The sequence below is a fragment of the Heloderma suspectum genome, chromosome 4 (assembly GCF_057233095.1).
Source record: "Heloderma suspectum isolate Gila_16-S chromosome 4, 16-S_ref, whole genome shotgun sequence".
Taxonomy (NCBI): Eukaryota; Metazoa; Chordata; class Lepidosauria; order Squamata; family Helodermatidae; genus Heloderma; species Heloderma suspectum.
The window spans coordinates 266,875,602-266,889,189 of record NC_139461.1 but is presented as its reverse complement, the minus strand read 5'-3'; the positions used below and the strand labels follow the sequence as shown (position 1 = coordinate 266,889,189).

The window sequence follows — 13,588 nt, the reverse complement described above, 5'->3', positions numbered from 1 at the left end:
TCAAAATAGTTTGGGCTTTGAGCAGTATTGGAGTTATAACAGCATAGCTTGTGAAAAATAATTGTAGGTATCATTTCTGAGTAGCAGCTTTTGAAGTGCAAGTGTGGATCTTAACAGTTACATTGAAACACTGAATGGAACTGAGTAAAGGGCATGTCAATGCTTGACAATCCATGCATCCTTCCAATTTGTCAGTGCTGTGAAATACGCATTTCAGTTTACCCAGGACCACTCAGTTGATCAGGCTGAGAGGTTTGGGATCTTATGAGGTGGAGAAGAAGACGCACACAACCAGTGTAGAAGAAACAAAGGAGATTTATTGAAATAAAAGAAATAAGCAAAAGTAGAACCACGCCAGAGAGTTGCACGCTGCCTGAGGCTGAAGAGGCTACATGCTTCTCAGGTACAAACTTAGTTACAAAGAAATCTCAAAGAGTTTCAGGTTCTCTGAAACTCAAGAAGTTGCACACCTCTTAGGTAAGAGCCCAAAACTAACAATCCTCAAGAAGTTGCACCCTTCTCTGAGGCTTAAGAGGTTGCACGCCTCTGAGGTAGAAACTTAGTTACCCAAGTGTGGTGCATTAAATGACTAAGTATGCAGCTAGCCCCTGTTTGTTGCTCAGCTCCAGATCAGTCCACGCCACAAATGGCCCACTGAGGCAACAGTGATAAAGTGTCAGCCAGGCCCAGGCCTAAGCCTGCTGTCTTCTATCCTAAACCCAAACGGTTAAGTGTGACAGAACAAAGATAACTGTGCTTTATCTAAGCCCTGGACAGTAAAATCCTTTCCCTGAATTTTACCCAACACATACCACAATGCTATCAAGTACTTGGCCAGAGCACTTAATACATGTCCCGTGGATCGAGGGTACTGTTGGGTATGTGCACATACAAACGATCCAGATGCAACCATGCCCATCTTGAACAATGGCAGATTCAGGGGTTTTATATCCTTTTCCCTCATTGGGGCTCGGGGTTCGTTATGTTCTTCGTTGATAATACATCATGTTCCCAATTCCCAAGATTGACATTTGTTGTAGACAGCCTGGCACCTTCCTTCTGACATCTCTGTGGTCATAAAGTGCCATCCTTCTTATCAGAACATCTTCAGATACCTCTCTTTTATTGGCCCGTGTCCATTTTCTGTAACTGATACTTTGGCAATCTTCAGCACATACCAGAGCACCCTCATCGGACCCTCCTGCAATAAAATCATTCATTCTCCATCCACACCTCCCCTTCCTGATCTGGGCTATTCACATGACATGGACTGGTTTAGATTGTTGACCTTTTTACATTTCATAGTGTTCTAAATGAACACTCAGATATCGTGGGTCACAGAATACATTTCAGGATGTTTACAATTCAGGCTTGTATTCAGGGTCAAACTTTGCATTCTATTTCTTTTCAGACCACATTTGTTACATTGTAAAAGAAAACAAGAGTACATTGTGGCGCCTGAAGTCTACAAGGTTATCTACTAGGAGCAGGGAGAGAAGTTATAGAGAGCAGCAATCTTTATTGACAAAAATCAAGTAAAGGTGGATTTAAGAAATAAGAGAAATTAATAAAAGCGATAATATAAGATATAAGGGAAATATAAGTGGATGTGAGGAGACATTAGAAAGACAACTTGAAGAAAATTAGGAAAAATAAAATCACTGTGTCAATGCTACCCATGCAGGAGCAGGATGTACCACTAGCGCAATGGAAAGCTAGCAGTTCCTGAAGCAATCAGAAACGAGTGAAAATACTTGTTTCCGGAAGGGGACAGGTCAGTTGAGCTTGCAGAAGGGAGCCCCACTGACCTCTCCTGCACCACAAACAAATGTTTCCACTCATTTCTGGGACTTAGCAGAGGTGCAGTGGCAGTATTGGATACTGCCCTTTGTTTAGTTTGTTAATTAAAAAAAAAAAAAGCAATAGTAACAAATGGTGTACACGTTTCATCTTTTGCTGAGATAAGGGTTTTCTATAGCAACCTTTCAGTGGAATTATTTGTGGAGATCAGGGGGCAGTGCCCCCAAACTGCTGCCCTGTTCTCACCTTCTTGCAAAAGCACTCTTCTTGGCGACTCAAAGTCACCACTTCCTCCCCAGAAGTTCCCTAGAACAACATTGTCCTGCAGGACTTTTGTGTGTGGGGGGGACCCACCCCCAAATCACTGAAAATCCCCCTTGCCCTGTGAATGGAGTGGTGTAATGGGAGCGGGCGCATTTCAGCTAAACCTTACTTTCAGGTACACATAGCTAGATTGCGGTCCCAGTTTCTTGGTGGATATGTTATTTCTTGATCCTCTCATAGGGATACAACTTATAAGCAGCATGCATATAAACTATTATCTTAAAACCTTCACAGTAATTTTTGCTGATCTCATGTTTCAGGAATCCAAGGAGTTGTGGATGCCTATCGCCAGGCGTTGCCTCAGATTCGTCTCTATGGTCCAACAAACTTCTCCCCAATTATAAATCATGTTGCTAGGTTTGCTGCTCACTCAGCACAGCAAGGGGCTGCTTCTGTGAGTCTGCTTGATTAAATCTTTTCCATTAAGCGTTTACTTGTTGTATAGTAAAGATGTGTTGAAAAGGTCTCATAACAAGCATTTCTTTAGTCTTTCAGACTATGCTAGTATTCAGCTGTTGTGAAGTCAGTCTGCCATGAACTTCAAATGCCAACTGGATTTGGGAGCAAGCTGCATTCCCTGAATTCTCTGTTCTTTAATTTCATTGGATAGAATTAGAGCAATAAATTTAGCAAAGCTAACATGAAATTAAACAGCTTGAGAATTGAGCAGTGTTTTTGAAGTAACTGTACTGTTCTCAACCATTTTCAATCAGTTTTTTTACTGTTCATGTTTTATGAAGGTGCAAGACACAGAATACAGATCTGTGTTTTTACTTTAATATTTATTTATTTATTCATTCATTCATTCATTTCATTTCTATACCGGCCAATAGCTGAAGCTGTCTGGGCGGTTCACAAAAATTAAAACCAAATAGCACACAATAAAACAATTTAAAATATATAGAACATTAAAACCACAATATAACAATACAACCACAATAAAACCTAGCAGCAGTGCAGGAGTTTAAAATACAGATTTAAAACAGCAACGATAAAAATTTAGAAAGCTAAAATGCTAAAATGCCTGGGAAAATAAAAAGGTCTTCACCTGGCGCCAAAAGGAATACAGTGTAGATGCCAGGCGAACCTCGCTAGGGAGCTCATTCCAGAGCCGGGTTGCCACAGCAGAAAAAGCCCTACTCCTAGTAGCCACCCGCCTCACTTCCTTTGGCAGGGGCTCACAGAGAAGGGCCGCTGACAATGATCTTAAGGTCCAGGCAGGCACATATGGGAGGAGGCGATCCTTCAGGTAACCTGGCCTCAAGCTGTTAAGGGCTTTGAATGTTAACACCAGCACTTTGAATCGGGCCCAGAAATGGACTGGCAGCCAGTGCAGCTGGAAAGGTACTGGCGTAATATGAGCTCACAGGCCAGTCCCTGTTAACAATCTTGCTGCCCTATTTTGGACCAGCTGAAGTTTCCGGACCATTTTCAAAGGCAGCCCCACGTATAACGCATTGCAGTAATCCAGGCGAGAAGTTATCAGAGCATGGATAACTGTAGCTAGGCTATCTCTGTCCAGATAAGGTCGTAGTTGGTATACCAGCCTAAGCTGATAAAAAGTGCTCCGTGCCACTGAGTTCACCTGTGCCTCAAGTGACAGTTCTGGATCCAAGAGCACCCCCAAACTACTAACCTGATCCTTTAGGGGGAGTGCAACCCCCTCCAGAACAGGTTGAATATCACCTAGCCGGGCAGACGAACCACCCACTAACAGTACCTCCGTCTTGTCTGGATTGAGTTTCAGTTTATTGGCCCTCATCCAGTCCATTACCGTGCCCAGGCACTGATTCAGAACAGCCACTGCCTCACCTGGTTTTGATGAGAAAGACAGGTAGAGCTGGGTGTCATCCGCATATTGATGGCACCTCAGCCCACACCTCCGGATAACCTCCCCCAGCGGTTTCATGTAGATGTTAAACAGCATGGGGAATAAAATAAAGCCCTGTGGAACCCCATGGCACAATTGCCATGGCACAGAGCAATAATCCCCCAGCACCACCTTCTGGAATTGGCCATCCAAGTAGGAGCGGAACCACTGTAGTACAGTGCCTCCAACTCCTAACCCAGACAACCTATCCAGAAGGATACCATGGTCGATGGTATCGAAAGCCGCTGAGAGTTCCAGGAGAATCAACAGGGTCGCACTCCCCCTGTCCCTCTCCCAGCAGCGGTCATCCCACAGGGCGACCAAGGCAGTTTCCGTTCCAAAACCAGGCCTGAAGCCCGATTGAAATGGATCTAGATAATCCGTTTCATTCAAGAGTGCCTGGAGCTGTCCTACAACCACCCACTCAAGCACTTTGCACAGGAAGGGGATGTTGGCCACTGGCCTATAATTGTTAACATCCTCTGGGTCCAGGTTAGGCTTTTTCAGGAGTGGTCTAATTATTGCCTCTTTTAAAGCAGCAAGCACCACTCCCTCTCTCAAGGAGGAATTTACAACCTCCTGGACCCAGCCAGACATCCCCTCTTTGTTTGATTTAATAAGCCATGAAGGGCAAGGGTCAAGCACACAAGTGGTCGATCGGACTTGGCCAAGCACCTTGTCCACATCCTCAGGCCTCAGTAACTGAAACTCATCCAATAAAACTGGACCAGACGGTGCTCTGAACGCCTCTACCAATGGACCTGCATTAATGGTGGTGTCCAATTCATGACGAATCTGAGCGATTTTATCCTCAGAGTGCTGTGCAAACTTGTCACAGCGTGCTACCGAGGGTTCCACCATTTCTCTCCCTGGCCCAGAATGTAACCAGCCGCGAACCACTCGGAAAAGCTCCGCTGGACGACACTGAGAAGATGCCATGCTGGTGGAAAAGAACTGTCTCTTTCCCACCCTCACCGCCACAGAGTAGGCTTGATAGTGGGCTCTTACCTGTGTTCGGTCAGACTCAGCACGAGTTTTCCTCCACCTGCGTTCTAGCCGTCTCCCCTCTTGCTTCATTGCCCTCAGCTCAGGTGTATACCAAGGAGCTGGCCGGGCTCTGCTCAGAGGGAGAGGGCGCTTGGGCACGATCCTGTCAACCGCCCGAGTCATCTCTGCATTCCACAGAGCGACCTGGGCTTCGACAGGAGCACCAGCCATACCAGCAGGAAAATCCACCACAGCCCTCTGGAATCCATCGGAATCCATTAATCTCTGGGGGCGGACCATTTTAATAGGTCCCCCACCCTTGCAGAGGGGGAAGGCTGCCAGGAGTCTAAAGGTCAGCAGGAAGTGATCTGACCATGACAAAGGGACAGATGTTAATTCCTCCACTTTCAGATCACCATCCTCCTGCCCAGTTGAGAAAACCAGATCAAGCATGTGTCCTTTTATATGCGTTGGGCCAATGTCATGTTGGGACAGCCCCATGGTTGTCATGGTGGCCATGAAGTCCTGAGCTGCCCCAGTTACAGTGGCCGTGGCATGGAAGTTGAGATCCCCCAGGACCATCATCCTAGGGGTCCTCAACACCAAGTCCGAGACCACCTCCGTCAGCTCAGGCAGGGAGTCTGATGGGCAGCGGGGTGGGCGGTACACTAACAGAATCCCTAATCTGTCCCGGGTACCCAACACAAGGTACAAACACTCAAGATCTGCACTCGAATGAGCAGGAAGCCTGGAGAGGGAGATTGAATTCCTATAGACCACGGGAACCCCCCCCCCCCGACCCTCAAGTCGGTGTTTGTGCTGCACCGAGTACCCAGGAGGGCACAGCTGGGAGTGACCCCTCCCAGTTCCCCCACCCAGGTCTCAGTAATACATACCAGGTCGGACCCCTCATCCACAATCAAATCATGGATGAGGGAGGTCTTATTTTGGGCCGACCTGACATTCAGCAGCAGCACCACCAGACCCGAGGGCAGACTGGTAAGGCTGCCAGGAACCATCAGGTTGGGGGAGAGGGGACAGCTGTAAGGTGTCTAGCCCCTCTTCTCCTCAGCTGGCCTATTAATCCCCCAACGCCATACCTCCCCCTGCCCGTGACCACAGTTATGGTGGCACCTCCCCGACCCCCTGAGTTACCCAATAGTCCTCCCAGGCACATATTAAAATGTTAGGATATAAAATGCACAACAGTTTAAAAGAATATAAAAGATAAAAGAGATAAAAGAGAACACCAGCTAAGAAGGAGCAGATAAAGTCCACGTTTGCCCCTTTTCCCTTGTCTTTAAAGCTGCTGCCCTCTGCTGCTGCTATTTGCTGCTGGTATCTGTGGCTGCTGGTGTCTCTGGAGAGGCAGGTGGGTAGGTCTTCAGATCCTATGCGACTCCAAGTGCGACGCTAAGTGCGCACTTAGCGTCGCACTTGGCGCGACGCCGAGGCACTGCCTCTGGCAGCCCCGCCTTAAGTGCCTGTGTGCGGGGGCAGAAGCAGGCTCAGGATCCACCTGGTGCAGCTGCTGGCTGGTCCTCCTTCCCCAGGCTCCTCCTTTAACTTTAAACCTGTTTATGTGCAAATAGAAAAAAATAAAAGCAGGGTCTCAGTCTTCTTATCCCTCAGCCCCGTCCCCTAACTCTTCAATACTGGACGCTTGTTAGGGTTATCTTTGCCTGAGAGTTGAAATGAAACCCCTATTGACTGACCTAATTTCTTGCAGCAATACTATGTCTTGCTGATCATCACAGACGGGGAGATCACTGATCTGGACCAAACCAGGCAAGCCATTGTCAGTGCCTCCAAGCTGCCCATGTCTGTTATTATCATTGGAGTTGGCAGTGCTGAGTTCAAAGCCATGGAATTCCTGGATGGAGATGAAGGTGTCCTAAAGTCCTTGAGTGGGGAGCCAGCTGCACGAGATATTGTCCAGTTCGTGCCTTTCAGACAGTTTCAAAATGTAAGTTAAAGAATTCTATTTCCAAATGGCAATTGTTTGTCAGTAGAGAAGAGAATAATTTCTAGTTACTGTGGATGATCAAGAAAACAAGGAAGCATGGTCTAAGTCTTCTTTTAGGAGAGAATCCACCCGAAAGATCCTAAATTGCAATTCCATGTTTAGGAAATTGGGTTGATCAGAGATGTGTGGATGCCAGGTTTGGACTCTCCAGATCTATTCCTGCTCTTCATTGGGATTCTGTCCCTTCCCGCCACTATTAGGATGTTAGTCTAGCAGTTACCAAAGATGATAGACCAGGGGTGGGAATCTGTGGCCTTCCAGAAGTTGTTTACAACATTGGCCACTCTGGCTGGGGCTGATGAGAGTCCAACAACATCTGGAGGGACCACATATTCCCCATCTATGTTACAGACCATAGTACTAACTAATTATTACAGAATCACCAGGCCCTAGTGCTGCAGAATGTAGCAACTTGTATTTTTATGTTTCATTTAACTATTTATTTCAAGAGACACTTTGGGCCAAACCACAGGTCAAGGCAGCAACTATTTCTTTTCTCATTTATTATATCACCATTTAAATTAAAATGTGAGATACGTTCCACTATAGAACCAGTCACCTGGTCCAGGAGGGTTTGTTTTCAGTTCCTCTTTGTATTGTAGAGCATAAAATGCGGCCACAATTGAGTGTGTGTTGTAGCATTTATTTCTTTATACTTGCTTTTTCTCCTTCATAGGCTCCTCGTGAGGCGCTTTCCCAGACAGTGTTGGCTGAAGTTCCTAAGCAACTGGTGTCTTACTTTAAGAAGGCTGGCCTGGCTCCTGTGAAATTACCTACGGAAAAGCAGACATAAAGCAAATTATACCTTTTCATTTTCATTTATAAGGAAAGGAAGAGTACTGCATATACAACTGTCTAATGAATAGACCTTTTCCTTCTGGCACGTATTGCCCTACATTCAAAAAAATGTCTTTGTACTTTCTACATATTTTGGGCATATAATGTTTGCAGACAATATATAGGAATACTAGTGCTATTGGTGGTTGTTATTGGGAAGAATCAATCCTTAGTGAGATTGATCTCAAATCATTGATCTTGGCCATGTCTGCAGTCTGTGTACATGCTGCAAAGCATAGAATTTCATAGAGAATTTTGGATTCCTTTTTTTTTTAAGTAAGATTCTGACTATGGCTTTCAGAATGTGGTGGGACTTGCTACCCTTGTTATATCACCAAATCACTAGAGCCTGTCCCTGCCTTCTTACTGGTTCATGACCTCCCTTGTTAGCCTTGAATTCAACTCAGCCCTTCACTGCAATTTTTAAAGAAAATGATAATCACACGGTTATCCAAGTTTATATATAACAGTGTTGATATTACATTATTCTTAGCACAGGATTATTTGTGTGCAAGGTAATATCACCCCTGATCATGTTCTCATAATTTAGGAGATATGTCAGTTATTTGTACCGCTACAGATTGCAAAACAAGTAATGGCCAGATATTAATGCAGTTCACTAAAAATAACTGTCTTGTGAGGGATTTATTTCCCCAGTTTAGAATGTATTAGAAATCTAGCTGCTGTAAAGTTTTTCTACTGAATTACATATAAGATATATATAATGTATCACTTATGATGTATTGCTGGATAGTTTCTTTTGTGCCTAATTAGAAAGAGAAACCTTCCTTTTATTGATATGCACCAAAGTCTTTTATTGCCTTAACTTCTACCATGCCTTTATGGCACGCCAAGGATTTTAAAAATTTCCTTTACAAAGAAAGCTTAATCTTCAGTTCTGAAAACTGAATGCAAATAAGTAAAAAAAATCTTCAGTGGTGCTGTTTACATTCAAAGGGCATTTTGGTCAGTATGTTTCAAGGTATGGATAGTGCACTGATACACAATGGAGATCAAGTGACATCATTGTGTTTCTCCCTCTAATTTAGCAGCTGGAAATAATGGGAAAAAGCTGAATGTCTTTTTAATTGATTGCTGCACAACCTATCCACAATGTCCTTTATTGCAGTATCTGCCATCATGTGATTTCAGTTGTAGCAAAAGCTTGAGTGCCTGCTTTAGACTGTATAATTCTAGCTATATTTTTGGAAAACTCATTCCATGCTTCCTACAACTTTGGGGTATAAAAGCACTTTAAAACATAGTATAAACATAGTATAAAATCTTTATTGGATTTAAGGGAAACAATATATGGAAACTTTAATACTTAATAGCACCAAGTACTCATTTGGGTTAAACCTGTGCCAGAGATCCTCGTCTTTTGATATTGCCATTTAATCCCATACAGAGCTGTTTTCTCATTCAGCAGTTGAGTGTATCAGGTTGGTATTATAGAAGTTTAAATTATGATGGTGTTATTTATAATTTCACATTCTATCTGGACTTCACTTTCCAGTATCAAAATGTGCAATGAATCTTAAGGCTTTGTTTGCAAATCCCTTGAAAAGGGAAAATTGCTTCCAGTATAATTTCTGGTTATTTCCATTCAAGTTATTTCTAAGGCCTGCTCTAAACATGTACCAGAATGAGGTGGTAGATATTTAAAGTGGTAGATGGACCATAGCAGTTCAGGTATGTCAAAGCAGTTCAGCAGGTGGGGAACATACCACAATTTTAATGCTGCCTTGCATTTCAAAACAAAAATCTCCCTTCAAGCCGAAAATTAGCAGGGATTTTATTTTTAGATTTGAGGGAGCATCCAAAAAAGTATACCTACTTCCATCCTAAAGTAGTATAATCCCTGTTACCATCCCAAGATGGTGCTATCGTATTCTGCTGCATGAGCAAATTATACCTAATCTCAGTCCCAGAGAATCTGTTCTGATGGCAACTCTTCCTTTCTTTTTTAAATGGCACTATATCCTGAAGGAATTAAACTCTAATGTGATTATTTTTTTCACCAGTAGTATAAAAGCAACAGGCCAATCTAATAGAAACCGCTTGCTGCTTTCTCTTCTAGCCTATATTAACCACTCAGGATGACTTAGAACGCATATAAGTAACCCTGTAAAGTAGGTCATTCATATTTCCATTTTTCAGGTAATAACTTTCCTAAAGCTAACTAATAATTTCATGGCCGAGCCGAAACTTGCTGAAATCAAGCACAAGTCCACACTGAGTCAGAGTAAAAGTGTGTTGCCTTTCCTTGTGTAAGCGCTCGTTCCTGGATACTTGTCCTGATTTTTCTGCTGATGTTTTTCACTGATACCAATGTTTACCAAACTTTTGGTACATAGGGCACAATATTTCCCCCCCCCAGATTAAAATGTGAGGCACACAGCACTCAACATTCAAAAATAGTTTTTTTTTCAATCAGTTCCCTGAAAAATAGGCAGGCATACTCCTTGCAACTGCAGGACAACCCAGTTAATATTGCCTCCCAGCATCCTGCCCTCCTTTTTGCCCAGTGGTTTCTGAGCAATAGTGATGCTTCTGGGATAGCTGTGGTATGGGCTGTGTCATCTAGTGTGCCTTGTCATATAGTCTGGGAATCACTGGTCCATACTAACATAGGCCATAATACAGAGAACTGCACGACTAGCTCTCCATGAACCTAGCAGGACTTGTGTGTGTGTGTGTGTTTTAAGATCAGCTCTACACACTACACTGGAAACTACTTTTTGAAAACTGAGGGAGTTTCAAGGCAGTTTTATAAGATGATGTGTTGGGGCTGGTGAAGCCTTACAGATCTGAAGCATGCACAAGCCCTTACTCCTGAACATAGGAAGCTGTTTTGTACCAGGTGATACTATTTGTCCACCTACTCTGACTTGTAGTGGTTCTCTGGGGTTTTGGGCAGAGGTCCTTTTCAGCATCTGCTACCTGATTCTTTTCACTAGAAATGCCAGCCCTTCTGCATGCAAAGTAGATACTGTACCACCAAGCTATGGCCCCTTCCCTGCTCCTTCCCCATGCTTCTCTGGATTGCAACCACAATCATAGCTGTGACAGTCTGGACGTTTGTTTTATCAATCATGGTTGTCTAGCACAGTTCGGTTGACTTCACTGGCAGTGCATTCCCGTGAGGGAGAATGCCACAGAAAGGCCACATTTCTGGAAATATGCTCAACCAACTTAGAATGAAAGCCTGATTTTGGGGGGGTGGGGGGTGTGCAATGAAAGAGTTTACCAAGTAAGCCCAGCTGTTTTGGAAAATGTTACATGCTTTGGAAAGTGTTTCATCAATCTTTTATTGCACTGCTTTATCTGGTTGATTAATGGAAAAGTGGTTCTTCATGTAAGAAATCTTATGTATCATAAATTGCATTAAATCTCTGTTCATATATCTTCGGTCTCTGGATTTGAATAAAACTTCTCAAGTATGGATGAAAACAATTTTCATTGAAAAGACAGTTCATAAATGCTATAAATAACATGGGATCTCTTTTAGAACACCTAATTTTGATATAAAATGGGAACACCTGCTTCTTCACAAACCATAAACTTTGACAGTGGTATAAATTGCAAGTTTAGGACCTACCTTCCCTAAACCCCTCAGCAAATTTAGTAGTCATGGAATAAGAGGAGAGGTTATCTTATGGATTGGGAACTGATTAAAGAACAAAAAACAGGTAATAGTTATAAACTGTCAGTTTTCACAGTGGAGGGATGTAAACAGCAAGGTCCCACAAGGATCTGTATTTGGACTGGTACTTTTTAACTTATTCATAAACAATCTGGAATTAGGAGTGAGCAGTGAAATGGCCAAGTTTGCTGATGACCAAATTATTTAGGATGGTTAAAACCAAAAAGGATTGTGAAGCGTTCCAAAAGGGTTTCTCCAAACTGGGTGAATGGGCATTAAACTGGTAAAAGTTCAATGCAGGCAAGCATAAAGTGATAGACATTGAAAAAATCCCAACTTCATGTATGTGATGTTCCCCCCTGGCGGTGACTGGCCAAGAGAAAGATCTTGGGGTTGTGGTGAATAGCTCAATGAAAAGGTTGACCCAGGTGCAAGTGCTGTGAAAAAGACAAATTCTATTTTGAGCATAATTAGAGAAAGAATTGAAAATAATGCTGCCAATATCATACTGCTCTTATACAAATGTATGGTGCAACCACACTTGGAATACTGGGTACAGTTCTGACACTTCTCCACACAGAGCTTTTATCCTGCTATTATTCCGTTACTCACGGAAGTTTGCAGGTCCTTTAAGTTGATGTCAACCTCCAGGGCGTCTCCTGCGCTAAATGACCTTTATTCCATTTTTTTAAAGATTGGAGATAATGAGCTATCAAATTACAGCCCTTGAGTTCCCTTGCGAAAAGAGGAATACGCACAATAAGAGGAACTAGACCACAGAGCCATCTAGTGGCTGTATAATGAAACATAAGTGCATATAAAAGGAATTCAGTGTGATCCTACATTTAAAACCGAAGCAGAAAGCCCTGTTTTAAATGCAGGATTTTAGACTGGTGTTGAGATGCCCCTGATCACCGCAGCAAAAAAAGGGGTATTGTAGAGTCATAAAAGTTGCAGGCAAGGGCAACTAAAATGATCAAGGGGTTGGAGCAACTCCCCTATAAGGAAAAGTAAAACAGCTATGACTGTTTAGCTTAGAAAACTGATGGCTGTTGTCAAATTTTTGCATGGTGTGGAGAAAGTCGATAGGGAGACATTTTTCTCCCTCATAATACTAGAAACTGGAGTCATCCTATGAAGCAGAATAGTTCGGGACAGATAAAAAGAAGTATGACTTCAAAGAATGCATAAACTAAGTAATTCGCTGTTTGTTTATTTGTTTGTTTGTTTATTAATCGCCCATCTGGCTGGTCACCCGGCCACTCTAGGCGATGTACAATGGTACAATTTAAAACAGTAAAATTATACATTAAAACAGTATTTAAAAATACCCTAACCCACCCCAAATGCCTTCCTGAATAACCAAGTTTTCAGTGCGTGGCGGAAGCTCATTAAAGAGGGGGCATGGCAGAGTTCCCTAGGGAGGTAGTTCCACAGAGTGGGGGCCACCACAGAGAAGGCCCTCTCCCTCGTCCTCACCAGCCTCATCCTCTTGCTACAAGATAAAGTGATAGCCACCAATTTGGATAGCTTTCAAAGGGCATTAGACAAAATAATCGAGGATAAGGTTATCAATGGCTACTAGTCAGGATGGTTATATATTGCTTCCAATATCAGAGGCACTATGCCTCTATATGCCAGTTGCTGGGGAACATGAGCATGTCTTACTTGTGGGCTTCCATGGGCCTCTGGTTGGCAACGCTGCAGAGAGAATGATGAACTCAATAGGCCTTTGGTCTGATTCAGCATGGCTCCTCTTATGTTCTTAAACTGTTAAAAATAGTCCAAAAACAATACATATTTGTTACTGGGCTTGTGTATATATTGCGTGCGTGCGCGTGCGCACACACACACACACGAGTTACAATAGAGCACAATATATTGAACTATATTAACAATATATTGAAAGGATGAATATTCAGTGACCAATCCTGCAGATCTGGATTGGTTCCTTGCATCTGAAAGCGGAAGAAACAAAGAATTGAGAGAACTAGCTTGCGCCAACATGTGTCAGTCCACAGGTTGTGCACCAGCAGATCTAGTTTCAAGACAAGATCCCTGACATTGACCCACACAGTCGGCCTTACAGTGCAATCCT

General features: G+C 43.2%; 1 protein-coding gene across 6 annotated transcripts in view; it reads left to right on the top strand.

Moving 5' to 3' along the window:
- The window catches only part of CPNE1 (copine 1), a 75,791-nt gene extending 64,541 nt beyond the window's left edge, over nt 1-11,250 (top strand). For 5 of the 6 annotated variants that reach the window (XM_084853723.1, XM_084853720.1, XM_084853724.1 and 2 more), the window contains 3 exons: nt 2,385-2,518; nt 6,711-6,947; nt 7,684-11,250. In XM_084853723.1, coding sequence (XP_084709849.1) covers nt 2,385-2,518; nt 6,711-6,947; nt 7,684-7,800 — 488 coding nt within the window. In that variant the 3' untranslated portion in view covers nt 7,801-11,250. Of the gene's footprint in view, nt 1-2,384; nt 2,519-6,287; nt 6,354-6,710; nt 6,948-7,683 lie in introns of all 6 variants that reach the window. The other variant, XM_084853719.1, reaches the window with a different exon arrangement.
- Nucleotides 11,251-13,588: the final 2,338 nt, after the last annotated feature.